General features: G+C 55.5%; 8 protein-coding genes across 8 annotated transcripts; 3 read left to right on the forward strand and 5 right to left on the reverse strand.

Moving 5' to 3' along the window:
* On the reverse strand, nt 1-1,363 carry K437DRAFT_64145 (cytochrome P450). Its single transcript, XM_013384462.1, has 4 exons — nt 774-1,363; nt 593-689; nt 284-517; nt 1-198 (listed from the first exon to the last, which is right to left on the reverse strand). Exons 1-3 carry the CDS (start codon nt 1,245-1,247, stop codon nt 480-482), a joined length of 609 nt encoding a protein of 202 aa, XP_013239916.1. The 5' UTR covers nt 1,248-1,363; the 3' UTR covers nt 1-198; nt 284-479.
* A 1,566-nt stretch (nt 1,364-2,929) lies between these two features.
* K437DRAFT_279828 (uncharacterized protein) lies at nt 2,930-4,528 on the forward strand (the record flags this gene model as incomplete). The annotated part of the gene is made up of 9 exons (XM_013384463.1): nt 2,930-2,998; nt 3,148-3,203; nt 3,281-3,366; nt 3,435-3,532; nt 3,685-3,832; nt 3,940-3,975; nt 4,043-4,080; nt 4,175-4,256; nt 4,422-4,528. 9 exons carry the CDS (start codon nt 2,930-2,932, stop codon nt 4,526-4,528), a joined length of 720 nt encoding a protein of 239 aa, XP_013239917.1.
* Nucleotides 4,529-4,892: 364 nt separating this feature from the next.
* K437DRAFT_64174 (uncharacterized protein) lies at nt 4,893-6,245 on the reverse strand. Its single transcript, XM_013384464.1, has 2 exons — nt 5,770-6,245; nt 4,893-5,698 (listed from the first exon to the last, which is right to left on the reverse strand). Exons 1-2 carry the CDS (start codon nt 6,040-6,042, stop codon nt 5,042-5,044), a joined length of 930 nt encoding a protein of 309 aa, XP_013239918.1. The 5' UTR covers nt 6,043-6,245; the 3' UTR covers nt 4,893-5,041.
* Nucleotides 5,608-7,779, reverse strand: K437DRAFT_64083 (uncharacterized protein). The gene is made up of 4 exons (XM_013384465.1): nt 6,824-7,779; nt 6,737-6,745; nt 5,770-6,670; nt 5,608-5,704 (listed from the first exon to the last, which is right to left on the reverse strand). The coding sequence occupies exons 1-3, from the start codon at nt 7,642-7,644 to the stop codon at nt 6,055-6,057; spliced, it is 1,446 nt and encodes a 481-aa protein (XP_013239919.1). The 5' UTR covers nt 7,645-7,779; the 3' UTR covers nt 5,608-5,704; nt 5,770-6,054.
* A 556-nt stretch (nt 7,780-8,335) lies between these two features.
* Nucleotides 8,336-13,137, forward strand: K437DRAFT_260254 (cysteine proteinase). The gene is made up of 3 exons (XM_013384466.1): nt 8,336-10,197; nt 10,270-12,692; nt 12,761-13,137. The coding sequence occupies exons 1-3, from the start codon at nt 8,377-8,379 to the stop codon at nt 13,002-13,004; spliced, it is 4,488 nt and encodes a 1,495-aa protein (XP_013239920.1). The 5' UTR covers nt 8,336-8,376; the 3' UTR covers nt 13,005-13,137.
* Nucleotides 12,958-15,377, reverse strand: K437DRAFT_260255 (uncharacterized protein). Its single transcript, XM_013384467.1, has one exon. The coding sequence runs from the start codon at nt 15,179-15,181 to the stop codon at nt 13,082-13,084; it is 2,100 nt and encodes a 699-aa protein (XP_013239921.1). The 5' UTR covers nt 15,182-15,377; the 3' UTR covers nt 12,958-13,081.
* Nucleotides 15,378-15,847: 470 nt separating this feature from the next.
* Nucleotides 15,848-16,355, forward strand: K437DRAFT_229978 (glutaredoxin; the record flags this gene model as incomplete). The annotated part of the gene is made up of 2 exons (XM_013384468.1): nt 15,848-15,942; nt 16,136-16,355. 2 exons carry the CDS (start codon nt 15,848-15,850, stop codon nt 16,353-16,355), a joined length of 315 nt encoding a protein of 104 aa, XP_013239922.1.
* A 337-nt stretch (nt 16,356-16,692) lies between these two features.
* Nucleotides 16,693-17,222, reverse strand: K437DRAFT_276904 (uncharacterized protein; the record flags this gene model as incomplete). Its single annotated transcript, XM_013384469.1, has 1 exon — nt 16,693-17,222. A coding segment is annotated over one exon (313 nt), but the record flags the coding sequence as incomplete, so codon positions are not given.

Below are 17,222 nucleotides of genomic sequence, written 5' to 3' on the forward strand. Positions count from 1 at the left end.
GGGCACAGGCGGAGGGTCTCCTTGAGAATGGCGTCAATATATTTGAGCTTGTTTGCGTTCATCTTCATCATGTCGCCACCCGATTCGCCAATCACTTTGTCCGCCTCCTCGCGTGCTTTGCGGAAGATGGCCGGGTTCTTGAGCATAAAGTAAGTGGCGAAGGAGAGCAAGCCAGAGGTGGTCTCATGGCCGGCGATCCTGGAGGAGATACAAGCACACGCCGCAGCCGGAGAGAGTGTCAACTATAATCTACTCCTCTTGTGAAACTGCCGCTTGCACTCACAAAAAGGTAACCATTTGATAACGGATGTTCTCGTCAGACAACGCTTCTCCCGTCGAAGGGTCACGGTCCAAGATCATGTTGTTGAGCAAGTCATGCGCATCAGGGTCTGGGTACTTGCATCTGGCCTCAATGATTTCGTCGCACTGCTTGTGCAAGGCTTGGATGTTGCGAGTATACTCGGCGTCGCTCATAAACATCAGCTTCTTGAGAATGCCCGGGCGTTTGGCACGCGCGCTAGATTCTGAGCGGGTCAGGCAGGCGTTTTAGCGGGACTCCGCTCAGAGTGAAGGCTTCAACAGGTATGCTTACCTTTGAGCAAGGAGACCATTGTGCTGATGAATGGGTGTGAAGTGGCCGAATGGAAGCTGTTGAAGCGGTACTTGAAGGCGCACCAGGCGATTGTGTCCTGTTGCAGCGTAAGCATAGAAGGGAAAGCAAAGGGTCAGAACTGTGCTTTCATTCCTTTAGCGCATGCTGTAGATATAAGCACAAAGGTAAGATTGGTGTACTGCTCTGCAGCTTCGAACGGCTGACCAGCATGGTGCTCCCAGTGGAGAAGCATCTGACTGATGACGTCCATCATCATGGGCTGCATCTTGCGGATGGCCAGCGGTCCAAAGGCAGGAACTAGGATGCGATGAGCGAGACTCCAGTTGGGCTCATCTCCAAAGGCTGTGAAAAGGCCGTCGCCGGCGAAGTCTCGCACCTCGCGCAAGGGGGGGCTGATACCCTTCTCGAACTTGCCCTCATCACAGACGTGGTCGACTTGCTCATGACTGGAGAGGAAGACGATGTACTGGTCGAGCAGATGAAGCTGGTAAATAGGGCCGTAAATCGCGCTGAGCCGAACCAGGTCGGGAAGGCTTTCGGTGGAGTGGATATCTGTGAGGTTACCGGTCAAGAAACGCTCCGGGGGCTGGGGGATCGGCCGGTGCTCAGCCGCCTGGCCTTGCGAAACAGCCATGGCGAAAGGGTGAGATGGAGGGATGAAGGATTAGGCAAAGCGGCGCCAGATGCTGCTTATGGTTCCATCGGATGTCACAGAGCAAGCTGGACCTGGAACGCATTGACGAGAGCATAGGTGTCTCCAGTCTGTGGACTGTGGAGCCGGTCAAATATATATATATACACTTAAGGGTGCCAGGGTATGCAACAAAAGCAGCTTGCGTGCTACTCTACTACAAACGCTTGCTAGCATGGAAGCTATGTCACTCGTATGGGCGGCGCAGTGCGGCGCAACTTTGCGCCATGCTCCATGTTGCAGTCCGCGCACAGCCACGGGCGACAGGCAATTCTCCACCCCAACTCACAGTCTCGGGTCTCGCCACCCGCCTGCCGGCTCCGGATGTCTAGCCGGATGTGAGTCCAAACTCGTGTGTAGGGGAGTGTTCAGAGGAGGTTCACGCATCCTTTTGCCGGCTTGCAGCTTGCGAGCACAACTTCCTCCTGCGAACAACATAGTGATGTCGCCAGCCCCATCGGCTATTTTCTTTGATCTACTCTGAACGGATCCAATGGGGTCAGCACACCACGAATAGCCGCGGCCCGCGCTACAAGCTGTCCGCGACGCCCCGCTTCTTGACGGACTTAAACTATTCTTACCGGCGTTAGGCATGCACAAGTCACTGCCATGACCCTCTTTTTGCGGCATCAGTCTAGAAGGCGCCTCCCACGAAGTCCTTGAGTAACACGAAAGCCAGCATCCTGTCACTTCGAAACTTCGCGGCTGTCATCACCCTCCGGGTATGGTTGTATGCGATTCTCTTTGTTCTGTCTGCTTTCATAGTCTCACTGATTCACACATACCCTTGTGATGCCCAGCCTATTCGCGTTCAGCCTTTGTGGCCGTTGGTGATGGCAAGAAGAATTAAATCAAACCCGGAAAGAGATTGGTGGCGACGCAAGGCAAACACACAGGCGGCAAGGCTTGTTTAATTGAATTTAACCGATGTTGATCGCTGGCAGATTTGAAGGCAAGTAGTGTGATTGGAGAGTCACCCACGTCTGTGATAGGCTGAGGCCACCGAGCCTTGCGATGACACCATGGATGTGATTGGCGGAGGGGATACGGTCATTCGGAGCCCTCGCCGGTCTGGAGATGGACTAAATAATAGTGGGAGTTGCTCGTTCGCGGGTCGATTCATTGAGCAATAGGACAATATGAGAACCATCGAAGGGAGTGTGTGGGTGGACTTTTCCAAAATATTAAACCTTAGGTGAATCAGACGTCTCCTCCCTCCCTACCCTTTTCCCTCAAAATGGGACCAGCCGCGACATACGGGGGTATCAGCCTGACTTGGCAACATCCTCCACGTCCCACGGATGGCAAAGCGACCCAAGGACCAGCGACGAGGTGCTCGAGGGCCTGGTGCATACCTTGTATAGACCTGGTAGACTTGGTACAATCCATGCGAACCTTCAGCTCTCAATGCAAATCGGGATTGATCGATTTTTATGTTTGTCGGCTGGCTCTTTGGGATCCAATACTTTCAAGTGGCATGTGCCAAACGCCTTTCGGTTACGACGCTCATCATTCCTTCCATAAAACTCCATGATATCGATTGCTCGCACTTGCTGCTTCCCTTGATTGTTCAACCAGGTCGACATTCCCTAAGACACAAAGCAAGGAAGAGCGAGCTACTCACCATGACATCAAACTATCAAGTGCGACACGAAACAGATGCACACCGGTGGTGTTTTGTTAGGGCCATGTTGGTGAGACGGTGGGACACATATCCTTGCAGCTATCCCAGCAAAAGGCGGACGCCATTTGGCTCTCCCGCTGGTATGTGATACGCTCATGAATGACTAAATGTACTTTCAAGCCAGGCTGCCGACCCGACCCCTTTTCGTGCTCATTCTAGGCCCTGAACCGAGTTCCCAAGGGAACCAAGGCATTTGTGGTAAGCACTTCATATCTGTGTGCAAGTTTCCCTACGTGGTTGCACCCTCATCTCCGCACCAAGTTTGGTATCCCTTTTTATGTCAGATTTGTAGTGCATTTTTGGAAGCTGATGCAAGCTGGTTTCTGGGTGGCGGCAATGCGTTGACCCATGAGCAACCCGAAAGACTCCAATGGAAAGGTCTGTCCAGCTCGCTGCAGAACTAGGCTCCCCTGCTGAACTCTTTCTTCGCACCTTGTCTGAACAAGCCCGAGCGCAGGGAATGGTCGTGTACGCCGTTTTGATTGCTCATTCCACGGCCGGCCTCATCTTCTGTAGGACGGGCTGCGGCAAGGTCTATCCAGAGGTATGTACCTACTGGGATCTGAAGTATGCTCCCCCGTGATAATGATCTTGCTGCCGACCACACCAGTTGCTGGTTTTAACCATTTGCCGCCTCTACCAAAGGCTTTGGGGCCCAGTCATTTCTGACGTTTTGTGCATGTACGCTATGACAAGGAACACGAGCTTGACCAGGCGACCAAAAAAGATAGATATGTCATTAAGCACGTCAAACACAGCACTATGGGCCACCTACACCTTGACCATGCCGGCGGCCTGGTCAACTGGATTGGAACGTATGTCCTAGAGGTAGTCCATACACTTTGTAGGTGCCATTCTAACTTCCCAGATTGATTGAAAGTCAGCTTGGTTTGACCGCCATCACCGTGCATCGCGCAGAGCTTGAAAGTGCCTTCTAAAGCGGCGCGACAGGTGCCGACTTGGGTATCGGGATGAAGCATTACTTGAGTACGTAACTATGATCAGAGATGTTCATGCAAGGACGAGTCACTCGTACTCAAATTCGTGTTGCCAGGTCTTGACCTCAACTGGAAGACTTTCGATGACTCCACAGTCAAGGCAAGTTCTTTTCTGCATGCGGACCATATGTTGAAGGCTTTGCATTTTCTCTTGCTACGAACTCATTGTTGAATCAACGTCACCTAAGGGCTTCCCAAGAATCACCATTCACAATCTCCCTGGCCACACCGCAGGCCTCGTAGACATGCAGCTCAATCTTGAGCGCGAGGGTACCCTCACTTTCCTCAGCGACCATGCGCCTATCACAGGGAACTACGATGGAACCCCCAGGAATGAATTGCTGAGCATCGAGCCTGGCGTTTTCATTCGATGAGTCTCAATAGGCAAAAGGCGTCCAGCATCAAGCCAACATTGCCATATGACCCTCGTCAAAGCACCCCGCGACCATCAAGCTTGGTTCAACTCGAACAATGGAGTCAAGAGGGGAAGCAACTACGAAGGTCACCGTCGCACCCCGCCAGCCACCGTCGTACCCCGCTAGCCACCGTCGCACGTAGCCACGAGGGAAATGACAGCAAATGCTTGATTGGTAAGATTCTGAAACAAGAGAGTGGGCTGCGCATTCGTTCATCTACTTTCATCTTGCTGCCGTGTATCTATCTCGACTTGAGGAAATGACCAACTTCATTCCTTGCAAACACGGTCAAGCACTGGGGTCATAGGCTGCACGCGTGCTTTGGCTAGTTAAATTGTTGCTGTGCAAGAGAAAGGAAGGAGGGGACGATCAGCGGTGTGATGATGAGATGTTGGGCGTGCCAAGCTCTAAGGAGTCACATGATGCCAAGCCGGCCAAGTTTTGTAGTTGGGCCTTGCAACAAGGCTTACAGCCTTGGTTTCTTGCTTACTATTGACGTGTAGTTGAACTTTGCTCGCCCGATAAAACGTCAGCAAACATATTATATCCAGACGTTAGCGACAGCAATACATTTGCTTGGAAACTTTCAGTCACAGCGTTTACTCCATCTATGAACTTCCTGTGGAGCAGGCCGCATGTTCACATCAAATGGACACAGGCTGCGAATGCAAGAGCAGGGTCAATGAGAGCTACGTCTTTCACGCCGCAGCTGAATATAGGTATGACTTCTGCCCCAAGTGGGAACAATTCGCATTTCCTTCTGGAGACTTGGCCCACACAAGTTTCTGACCGCCCGTACCTCGGAGAAGGTCCATTGCTCTGAGAGAATCTCGTGGCGTGCAACCTGCTCAGCGTTGTAGTCTTATCCCGAGGTGGTTTCGACACGAAAGGGGAAGCTGTGAGCATCCCTGGCTGGCTTCGTGGTACCCTCCTGCAACACTTGTTGTGCTCGACCCGCGTTTGGCTTGGAGTCCGCTCCCGTAGGCTGTCGGCTTCTTGCGAAAGGGCACACAACCGGGTGAGCAGCCCTCGATCACCTTTACTTCGAGGCGACGAGATGATGTTCGTGGGCGGTGTTGCAGGCAGCCTTACAAGCAGACTACAGCGTGCCTGCAGTGCAGGCCCGCAAAAATGATTGGGATGCATGCAAATTGCGGCGTCATGTGGCAAGAGCGAGGAGTCTTCAATTTCACTATTTCTTCCTTGCTTCTGGTAGTGATGCTTCTGTTCATTTGAGTGTGGGTCAGACGCAGACGGCAGGCGAAACAGCCTGGCTACAGCCGAGTGCAAAATGATCTGGAACTTGTCAATGAGGGGCAAGGGTCAGTTGCGCCGCAGGAGAGAAGTCACGTAGATGAGCTGCTCACGTTCATGCTCGTGCTTTCTAGAGCTTGAATTGGCATATGAGCAGGACTTCGTGGTGTTGAATCGGCGGCTCCATTCGTCAGCACATGTATACATGGGAGCGAGATGCGCGCATCTTTGACTTTGAACAGATCCAGACTTGAGATTCTAGGCAATATATCAGCGTGTCTCTCGCAACCTCTTTCGGTCCAGTGTTGTTTAGCGATATAATACAATACAATCTTGTTGCGACTTACATTAAATGCTAGACGGGGATATAGTATCTGAAGTAGCATCTATTTGGATTTTCAACGAACCCAACACGTGACCACCCTCCCCCAGGCCCACAAAAGGCCCCAGATACCTGTGGCTGACAGAATTGGCAGACTAAGGTTGTCGTCGATCCCACCAAGCTCGAGGCCTTCAGCCACGCCAGCGACGAGGCCGCTACCTGCACAGAGCAACCAGAGCGGCATAGCAGGTACCGAAGAAGCGGAAAGCCATCGTGGCGTTGCAGGTGCTGCAGTGCTGCCAACCCTGCCGACTGCAGCGGCGACCGCATTGCCAGGGAAGGCAAACGACGTGGATGATGAGCCTTTGCTGGTGCCCAACCCGGCGTCCCACCACTTGCGACCCGAAATCCCGTGTGCAAGGATTGACCAGCCAGTACCGTGCGGGCCTGGTGCGTTGGCCGTGCCAAAGATGGCGGGCCGGTCGGGAGCCCAGCTGAGCCCGTCGGCGCGTTCCCCGCGAAAAGCGACGGATGTTCCCCAGAATGCGAATGCGGTGAGCGAGCCGGATATGACTGCGGCGAGGAAGCCAGCGAGTGACTTGCGCGCTGCAAATGGAGGCGATGGCAAAGCGGACGTGTGCCTGCCAAAGAGGCGCCCGAAGACGGAGGCAGAAGTGTCGCACCACGACAGGCTAGCCAGACGGGGGGGCAATATTAGCTACATAGCTGAGACGCGCGCGTCAGCTACAACAACTCACATCATGATGCTGAGCACGATAGAAATAAAAAGCGAGATAGGTTAGCATATAGCCAACCTTGGATGCAACGGGTGGAAGAGAACTCACGAGACACACGCGACATCAGCTGGGAACATCTGCAGGCTGGTGATGACGCCGACTAAGTACCATACTACGCCGTTTACCTGCTTCTTTTCGCTTTCACGCATCAAGAAGCCTAGCACGCTCTCATAGATGCGCTCGAAAGCGGGCCAGTTGAGACGGATAACGTCGGCGGTAACGACGACCCCGAGAAAGCGGGTGAGGCCCGTGACAATCTTATCGAGCGGGTGGTGGCATAGGTATAGATAGAGGACGAGAAATCCGATACTAGAGTGAAAGATCTTGCGTGGAATCTCCCAGCTCTTTGCGGGCTTGACAGTTTTGCGCTTGATGTTGCCCAAGTCGCGACTGCCGCGTCGCCGCCCGGCACTGCCACCTTTGGTCTTTCGCCGGGTCTTCGTGCCACTGCCGGCTTTGAGTTCCTGCCGCCGGGCTCGACCCGCTTCCTTCTCCGCCTGCGTCAACCCGTTTCCCTGCTGCCACTCTGCTTCGTCATCGGCTGCTGCTGAGGGCGAGCGTAGGGACTGCTGATCGATTGGATGCCAGCGCCTTCTTATCTCCGACTCAACATGACCCGAGTCGGGTTTGATGGCGATCCCCAGCCCGTCAGCTGTGGCCGGCCCCTCGCCGCTATGCGAGTTGGGTGATGGCGAACACGACGGTGACGGCGACGGCGACGGCGACGGCGAAGCGGTCAATTCTCGCGGCGTCTCCGGCTCTGGATCTTCTTGGGGCCGTGCGAGAGCGCGGACGACGGCGCTGACGCGCTCAAAGGAGGCCGAGCGCGCGCGTGCCATGCCTCCGTTGGGTCGTCGATCGGACTGCATAGCTGTTGCATGCGTGTGCTGGATGCGATGATGAAGGGAAACGGCAGAGTGACGGAGAACGTAAACTCTGGGGAATGGTCTCTGGAGTTGCAGCTAAAGAACTAAAGCAAGGAGCAGGACGCCAGGATTTGAATGCGGCGGCCGGCAGGGGATGGTGGTGGAGTATCGACCGGAAAATGTGTATTTCACACTGAACTTGCCAAATTTTGAATGGATGCGGGGCGGATTGCCCGCGAGGGCGTAAATAGACCGTTCTCCATGGGCGAGAAGGATGCCCGGCCGTCTGCTCTTGTTCAGTGTGTGGGACCCATACGCGATGTTTAACGTAATGGAGGAGAAACTCGTCGCCATCGTCGCCATCGTCGCCGACGTCAATGACAGGCTCATGTATGGTACTGTAGTGATTTGCTTTCTGACGGAGTGTTTGGTCGTCGGCTCGGAGCCGAACAATTACCGAGCTACAGCACTTGTGCCCGCAGGGAGAACAGCACAGAGGGAGCCACAGAGGGCACACTGCTGCAGTGCTCTCAACGGCGGCGCGTGGACGCCCTGAGGCGAGAGGCGCACGCTCGCCCTCTTAGCCATCATCATCATCATCATCGATGTCCAACCTCGAAGCTCCCTCTCCGCAACCTCACTCCTCCACGTTCGAATATCTGCGAAGAACTGGGCCTTTCACTTGCGAGTGGCGTGCCGACAAAAAGCACAGCCGAGCCAAGCCAACGTGCGAGAATGGTCGGGGGCGAGCCGGGGACGATCACGCTGCGAGCCAAAACGTTTGCCCGGCTGGATAAACTCAAGCAGCAGCAACAGCAAGGCGGGGCAGCAACGAACGATGGCAGCGTGGAGGGTACGTTTTCCGGCTCTTCTTCCGCATCAGGGTCCACCGCATTCTCCTCCTTCAGTCCAGCGGGGTTGCAGCCTGCATCATGGCCGACATCCTCGTCCACCTCAGATCCCTGGGCGTCGTCCGCAAACACCTCTCATGACCCCCGTCTTCAATTGAGCAATAACAAGCTCTTATCAGTGCCGGCGCTGTCCGATGCCACCAAAGAAACGACATCTGCGCCTGCAACTGTAACTGTACATGGATCTACGACGACCAAGCCCAAGGCCATTCATCAGGCTCGCAGGCCAATGATGATCTTGCCCGAGGTCTGCACGTCCAGCACAACCGCCACGCTGGTAGCAGACAGCATCAGAGACGGTCACAGTGCCTCCAAGATTGCGTCGGAAGAGATAAAAGGCAGCTTGGTGTTATCATCCCTCCACCCCGGGCAGACAGATGCCAGCAACGGCACCACCGCCAGCACCACAGCGACTTCATTGTCCGCACTCGCAGCGGTGGTTCTGGATGTGCAGACCTTAGGAAATGCTGTTTCTGCTTCAAGCCCTTGTTCTGAACTAGGTCAGCCGATGACTGCTTCTGCCATGCCGGAGATTTCCGTGTCAGTGTCTCCGCCATCCAAGCCGCTAGATGGTACTGCATCTCCAGCTGACGATCGAAGCAATCTACAAAACGGCCTCATCTCCGCCGAGGTACAGCAGCTCCCTCCTCCAATGCTGCCAATCATTGAACATGGTGGGCCCATCTCCCCTCTCGTCACATCTTCCCTGCCTCCCCGTTCATCCGAACCATACAACGAGTACGAAGCCTCGTCCTCCCATCCTGGTCTGGTCAATCTCGGGAACACGTGCTTCCTCAACTCAATCCTACAAGCGACCAGTGCGACGCGAGCTCTCCGAGACCTCGTCACGGGAGAATTTCTCGGCCCCGCCGTTGGCGAACTTCTAGCTGCGGACGCGTCCGATGGGAGCGATGGCTGGCCAGAGTCATCTGCATATGCATCCACATCGACACCGGAAGAGAAGCACAAGATCCAAGTGCTCAGGCGCATGCAGATGCATTGGGACGCATTGCGGGAGCAGAGCCCCGCGCTGATGGTCTGTGACGACGAGTATGGAAGGGGCAAGTCACCATCCTGGCCCATTGCAACAAACGGAAAGACCGATGAACAAAGTCACGAGCAGAAATCCGTTGAGCTGACGGCCGCGGACATGCCCATGACAATGGCACTTTTGCACCTTCTCGTCAAGACATGGAACTTCAAGACGCCTGCGGCCACCACTCTTGACAGCAACACCAATCCGTCCTCATCCACCTCTTTCCTTAGGAAAGTCACGCCCTCGAGCAATTCATCCAACGGCTCTGGCGCTGCGCCGCCCACAACACTGAACCCGAAAGAGCTCCTAAAATCGCTAGGCAAGGCCTATGAGCAATACAACGACTACGAGCAGCAGGACTGCCACGAGGTGCTTCGATTATTGCTGGACAGCTGCCGGATGGAAGAGATCGACGTCATCAAAAAACTTCGTCCTACGCCGCTGACAGATGAAGGCAATAAGGAAGGGACGCCATCGAGCGATGGAAGCATCAAGAGTATACGAGGAGATGAAGCGCACGTAGCGCTGGAACGCCCGCTGCGCCCTCTGGTAGACGTGGTCTTCGCGGGAAAGCTAGCCAGTATGATTATTTGCCAAGGTTGTGGCTATGTGAGTCCGAGTGAAACTGAATGCTCCTGTTAAGATTGTGAACCCTCACACCCTACACCCTTTGGATGGCAGGTCTCGCACACCTACGAAGACTTTTATGACCTGTCCCTGTCGATTCGTCCTGACTTGGAACCCCGTCAAAGGAAACGCGATCGATTCTTTCGGCTAGCAGAGCGCTGGGCTCGCCGATCGTCAACGCCCACGAATGCGGCAGCAGCAGCGGCTGGGACATCTTTCACGGCGAGTACAGCTGCTGCCATTCGTGCAGGCGCAGGCTCTGCCGCTCTGCCCTCCGGGCCCGTCTCGCCCCACCAGGCATCACCGAGTGCGAGCCTTAACCTGCCGCCCCGGCCCGTCAGCGCGTACGACGCCCGAACGCGCAAGTCAGTCGGTCTGCCCAAGCGCGACGCTCAAAAGCATGATGCAGTCGCTTCTGCTGCTGCAGCGGTCCACAACGGCTCTGCGGAATCAGATGGGCACCAGGCAGATGCGGATTGGCGCTCTTCCAGCCCTGCCGAGCCGCCTGCGAAACCGAAAGGCTGGGCAGCGTGGGGGCTCGGAAATGGCGGCGGCGCGCTAGATGGGCAGCGCCGACGAAGGATGAGCGCCGAAGCGTCTACCTTGTCCAGCTTGAAGGCGCTGCCAGCAGCAGGCGGAGGAGGTGGAGAATGTGAAGGCGCGCCTGTCGTGCGAGATCGGTTTTTTGGCTTGCGCAAGCCAAGTCAGCGCAAGAAAAAGAAAGAGCACAAGGCGGCCAGCGGGATGGACAGCGGTACTGAGACCGAAATGGCGACCCTCTCACTGGCACCAGTTCCTGTACGCGCCGGCGGACTCGACTTCTCTAACTACAGCATAGAGCCAAAGTGCGAAGAGGATCACAGCGAGTCGGAAACCGAAAATTCCAAGCCCTTCATGCCGATGGTCAAACGGGTTCCTAGCGGCCTGAGCAACCGCCTCTTCCGTTCTCGTAGCGGCGCAAAGTCGCCTGTGTCGGAAGACGGAGGGAACATCATCAGCGTGTTGGAAAGTGCTGCTAATCGTACTAATGCAGCTCAGCTGGTCGCGCCAAGCCGCGATGGTAGCCCTGCCCCCCAGACACTTGCCCCAGCTACGGCTCTCTCTACCAGTCGCCCCCCGTCCAGTGCTCGCAACACACCTGATCATATCGTATTCAAGGAGGCGGACAAGAAAAGCAAGACGCAAGTGGAACGAGAACTCGTTGCGCCGCACTTGATTTACATCTCACGCATCCTCAGCAGCGCCCCTGCCGTCGTACCGCAAGCGGGACACCTTCTGTCAGCACGCGCATCGCTGTCTGGCTGGGCGCGGCATTACAGCAGGCATACGCCTTTGACCGTCAGCGATGTCATTACAGCGGCAGCGGCTGCTGCGCAGAAAAGCCTTGCGGGTAACACTCCTCAACATCTATTCGAGAAGGCCTTGTCCAGCTATGACTCGACTCCGGCGGCGTCGCAGAGCGCGGTGCAGCTCGCTCAACAAGGTACTGGCCTCGTGGCAGCCCTGAACCAGTTCACATCCACTGAGCTTCTGGAGGAGGAGAATGCTTTCAAGTGCAAGCGTTGCTGGCGCATCGAGCATGACAGGCGGACGGGCCGACTCGACACTGCACGGCCTCATTTCCAGACGCGGTCCAGCACTTCGGGTCGGGAGGATGATCTTTCCGACGATGAGTCTGACCCCAAAAAACCTGTCTCCGATCTCGTTTTTGTTTCCGGCAGCGAGGTCATGAAGGCAAGCTCGTCCGCCGGGTCAGTTGTGAACGAACTACAACCGTACAAGCCGCACCCGCCTTTAGAGCGCATCGAAAGTCTAGCGGAACCCCCTACACTGCAACCCAAGTCTTTGCCGATTTCTGCGCCACCTCTCTCTGAAGTTCCTCGTGAGGCTGGAGACATTCTGGAAGCTGGTTCTGAGGCTATTGCTTCGGTGTCAGCGACGGAGCCTGAGAGACCTGTTGAGAGCAAAGCTGAGCGCGAGCGTCGAAAGGAGAAGCAAACTGTCTTGCGGAGCGCTCTCAAGCGGTACCTGATTGCCCATGCGCCGCCAGTTCTCGTGATTCAATTCAAGCGCTTCCAGTCGCTGAACCCGCTCAAAGGGACCCAGAGTTTCAAGAAAATAGACGATATGGTCACGTTTCCGGAATTCCTAGACCTCGGTCCGTGGCTTGCGCCGCCAAAGGAAGAATACGATAGATATGGTTGTCTCAAGCCTAGTTCTGATCCAATCGCACTCGAAGCCGAGGCTTTGAGGCTTCAGCAGGACCTGGAAGCAGACAGAGGCAGAGCCGAGCGAAAGGCGAGCGGCTCAAAGATGGATCGGTGGATGTGGCGATCGAGATCGCCGTCAAGTAGACCGCCAGGTTCGGAATCATCTGACGCCCCTGGTGGAGACATTGCGGCTGACGCCGAAGATAATCAGCATCCCAAGCTGCCGCCTGCATCATCTCAGTATCGGCTCTACGCTGTAGTGGTTCAGTGAGTTCACTCTTAGCTCGTAGCATCAGCATGAGTGATTGACAACAGCTCATCATCACTTCTTACAGCCAAGGGTCGATGTCAAGCGGTCATTACACCGCCTACGTCTTATCCGACCGTGTACGGTTCAAGTCGCCGGCTGCGCGAGATCAAAATGGCGACGAGTTAGTCCAGCACTTGGTACCACAAGACAAGGAGCGGGATCTCAGACGCGGCTGGGTCTTCTGCTCTGACGACACAATTCGTGGAGCAAGCTGGGAGGAGGTGGCCAAGAGCAAGGCGTACATGCTTTTTTATGAGCGTATGCTGTAATTACTCTATCTGTCAGCCACATCAATATGGCTTTTCTGGCGACCCAAGCAAATTGCATACGAGGTTCGCCGTGCAAGCTACACTCCATCATCGTTATCTTTAAAGTTGGCCATCGGATCGTCGAAGATCTGCCTTTTCATTCTGAAAGCCTCAAGCTGTTCCTCTGTCACGTTTTCATCGTCCGCGTTGAGACTGTTGAACCCCTTTTTGCTACCTTTGCGATTGTTGATGTCTTCTGCCTCCTTGAGCCAGTCCGGCTTGGTGGCGCTGGCTTCGGCGCCTCGCCGCAGCTCGGCCTGACGCCGCTCCTCCACTTTGAGCGCCTCTTTGAGCTTGTCTTTGTCCATTTTGGCGGACACATCACCCTCGCCGAGATGCTTGCGCGAGACAAAGCTTTCTGCCGTCTTGCGCTTCTTGCCACTGCTGCGCTTATGGCGATCGCTTGCGTCTGATTCGCTGGCCGAGGAATAGCTGCCGGTCGAAGAGGAAGAGAAGCTATCGCTGCGCCGCCGCTGTCTGCTATGGTGAGAGGTAGAACGTCGGCGCTTGCTACGCCGACTGCTATCTCGGTGATCATCGCGTTCTGATTCGCTGCTGCTGCCGCTGGAAGAGTAACTTGACGAAGACGAAAAGCTTGCGCTGCGGCTGCGACCGTGGCTTCGCTTTCTCCTCTTGCCATTTGATTTCTCTTTCCTGAAATCCCGGCCTGATCTCCCTGCCTTTACCTTCACTGGCGCAGAACTGGAAGCGACGGGCTTGGATACCAATACTTGGCTGGCCCTTGTGGCCTCAATACCCGCCTTGCCTGTGCAGTAGCTGCCTTTCATCGTGCTGCGACAGCATCCGTAGCCCCACTGGCCACTGACAAGGTCGTACCAGCTGCCCCAGACGGCAGTGTGATTCTGGTCAAAGACGTCCTCCTCATACTTGCTCTTCGGCTTGGCCTTCTGTTGCCCTTTGACGACCTGGCCTGTCCGACTATACTCGACATAATTCTCTGTCTGCCCGTCGCGCAGCTCCTTGGGCACGCTATCAAAGTGCTCCGCACCGCCGTAGCGCTCAAGGATGGAGCTGCGATTACGTTCAATGAGGTCTTCCTTACGCTCTTGGAACTGCTTGAACTGCAGCTCATTTACCGTTGGGTTGGCTTGCAGGTGCAGGTCGTTCCCGTGCGACTCGGCTTGCCACGCGAATAGCTGCAGCTTCTGCATAGCCACGCTGTCACCGGAGGCTCGGTGGAAGTTATCACCTGCGTAGTGTGCGTCTTCCGGCCGCAAGTTGGGATCCGGAGCCTCACGCATAGAGCGCGTCTTTGGGTCGTAGTACGAGGATTCCGGGTTAAGGTTGTAGAGGTACTTGGCGCGGTCCTCTCGAATACGCAGATTGCGCACAGAAATACGCTTGACAGTGTCGACCTTCTGTCCAACCATGTTGGCCTTCTCGGCGTACTTGTCCTCGTCCTGCTCGTCCGAAGAGTCTGTACCAAAGTCGTCGTCATCTGAGGGTTTGTCCTTGTCCTTGGCTTTGCTTTTCCTGGCCAGCTTTTTCGCAGCGTGCAGCGCGCTGGCCTCTGCAGCAGCGTTTGCTGAAGGATCTGCAGAGTCTTTCATCGTCATCGTTGACGATCCCTGCTTGTCAATCTCCTCCTCTCGCAGCTTACGCCGCGCTTCCTCGATCGCATTGTAGCTCTCGATGACGCGCTTGTGGTTAGACGGATCGTACCCGTTCCATCGATCCCTTTTGGCATCCCAGTCCTTGTCCAAGCCCTTCACATCGCGCACCACCTCATCGGCAGCAATGTCTTTGCCCGTCCACTTGGCACCCTTCTTCCTCGGCCGCTCTAGGCAGTCTTTGGTCTTGTGCGACATGGCACCGCAGTTCTCGCACGCGCCCTTGCGGTACTTTGTTGCGGCGGGCCCGGCTTTTTCGCCCCTGGCGTACCACTCGTCGAGCTCGACACGCGTCTTTTCTCCTGTCTCAGGCTTGCGCTGATGCTTGAGGGATGGACGACCGGAATCGAGGTACCATGGCGCCTGTGCCATGAACTGAGGGATGTGCGGATTGATGGCATTGCCCTCCTCGTCCACCTCAGCCGGCGCTGTGCCAGCCTTGCGGGCGGCATCGAGGTCTTTTTGGCGCCGGAACTCTTCACGAGAAAGCTTGCCTACAGTGGACATGGTGGGTGTGCCGTCGGTCGCAGGGTCGTGTGCGTAGTGACTGTGTACTCAAATATGAATAGAGAGGGCAGAGACTTGGCTTCGCGCTCGTTTCTCCTGTGTTATGTTTGGTATCCGAACATCATGGACGAAAGGAAACCGCCGAGCGTGTTTTCAGTCTGTGCTCCACTTGTCTCCAGGAGAAGCATGCTTCCTTATAAGCAACCAAGACCAACCAAACCACGCTTGCACATGTGGCATTAATTAGCTGGATCGATGTTGTAACGAACGACTGACGGGTGGGGACTGAGATGCATGTGTTTACACAAAATGAAAACACGTAAAGTCTTCCTTCCAAACACCGTCGCCTTTTCTCAGATTATAGACTGCGTGTGGATGGTTGGAAGGAGTGAGTTGTCGCAAGCTGGACGGAGGCGAATGGATGACGTGGGGGCAGCGTTTACAACGGGGGCAGTGGTAGCACCATCTTCGTTTCCTACCACCAGCAGCCTCTTACACACGGCCCGTACAAACATCTCTGATCGCCAGCCCACATTCCTAAGTGCATAAGACACAGCGCCTACTCTCGGACGAAAAGATCCGGGGACAATAGGCGAACGCAAAGTGTTAGCCAAACTGGGTTCCTCACTCTCCAAGTCGCACGCATCTGGGTCGCCGGAGGACAAGATGGCCGCCAAGCAAGCTGCTGAAAAGCTCATCTCCGAGCACATCGTCGCCGTCTTTAGCAAGAGCCACTGCCATTATTGCACGCGGGCCAAGGCGTGAGTACTCTAAAGGCATACTTGCGTACCTGCATGCCTTGCGAACAGCGCCGCCAACATTCCTTGAGTTGGCAGCTCGAACAAGAGCACGAGGCACAGGCATTTGAACGCATCACGTCATCTGTACAATTCTTGGAGAGATCACCTGACTGCAAATCTACCGCCTATCCCTGCTTGTTTTCTTCTGCTACAGCACCCTCAGCTCGCTCTCGCTCCCCGCCTCCAAGATCGGGATCATCGAGCTGGACAACGAGGGCTCACACGGCGCCGAGATCCAAGCCTACCTCGCCGAAAAGACGCAGCAGCGCACCGTGCCCAACATTTTCATCAACGGCAAGCACATCGGCGGCAACGATGCTCTCCAGCAGATCAACCAGTCCGGAGAGCTGAAGAAGCTCATCGCTGCATCTTGATCCAAAGTGCCTCTTTTCGAGCGTCTTCAGGCCCTGGCATCTCGCCTCTTTTGTTTTCAATCATGTAAATGCTTTCTTTATTCTACACGAATGCACATCTAGGTTCATTGCTCAGACATGCATTTGCTGGCAGCCAGGTAAGGGATAGCGCTCGCATATTCCAAACATACTTGAAAGCTCCGCTCGACAGATCGGCGAGAGCGCCGCACCGCGCACCTCGCTTGCAAAGGAGGATGTGTATGCAGTGAGACCTGACGGCTGATCATTTTCGCCTTCAGACGCGCACTATCGAACGAAGCCCACACATACACCACAACCGCAGACGGTGGCGGCACCGCGCGCTCTCTACCAATCACTTGTGGTATTCATTATGGTACACAATCCCACTCGTTGGAAAGCTCTATCTGTCTGCTGAAGGCTGGTGCTCCACGCGTGAAAGCGTAACGGGGCGCTGCCTGATCAGATTTTGCCCACACCCTGGTCCATCCGCGACCGGCAGGTTGGAGACCTTCCGGTGACGGGAAGAAATAGAGAGAGCGCAGCACAAGGTACAATCAAAGCAAGGCGCCAAACTCGCGTGCCATGTTATCCATCGCGCGCTCGTGCGCAAAGTCGGCCCACGCGGAGGCGCCACCATCTGCTGCACGGGGTGTGAGCAGCACATCGACAAGGGCACGGCGTTGGGGTTTGCTACCGCCGCCGCCGCTCTTCTTGCATGTGTCGCCCGACGTGCAGACAACGGCGGCGACAATGGCGCCGGCGATGAGCAAGATGATGATGGTGAGCCAGAAGCAGCAGATGCGCTTCTTGCGCGCCTTGCGCGCGCTGACTACCGCCTTGTTCGTGCTCTCCAACCCGCCCTTCATG

Source organism: Tilletiaria anomala (assembly GCF_000711695.1).
Source record: "Tilletiaria anomala UBC 951 chromosome Unknown K437scaffold_185, whole genome shotgun sequence".
Lineage (NCBI taxonomy): Eukaryota > Fungi > Basidiomycota > Exobasidiomycetes > Georgefischeriales > Tilletiariaceae > Tilletiaria > Tilletiaria anomala.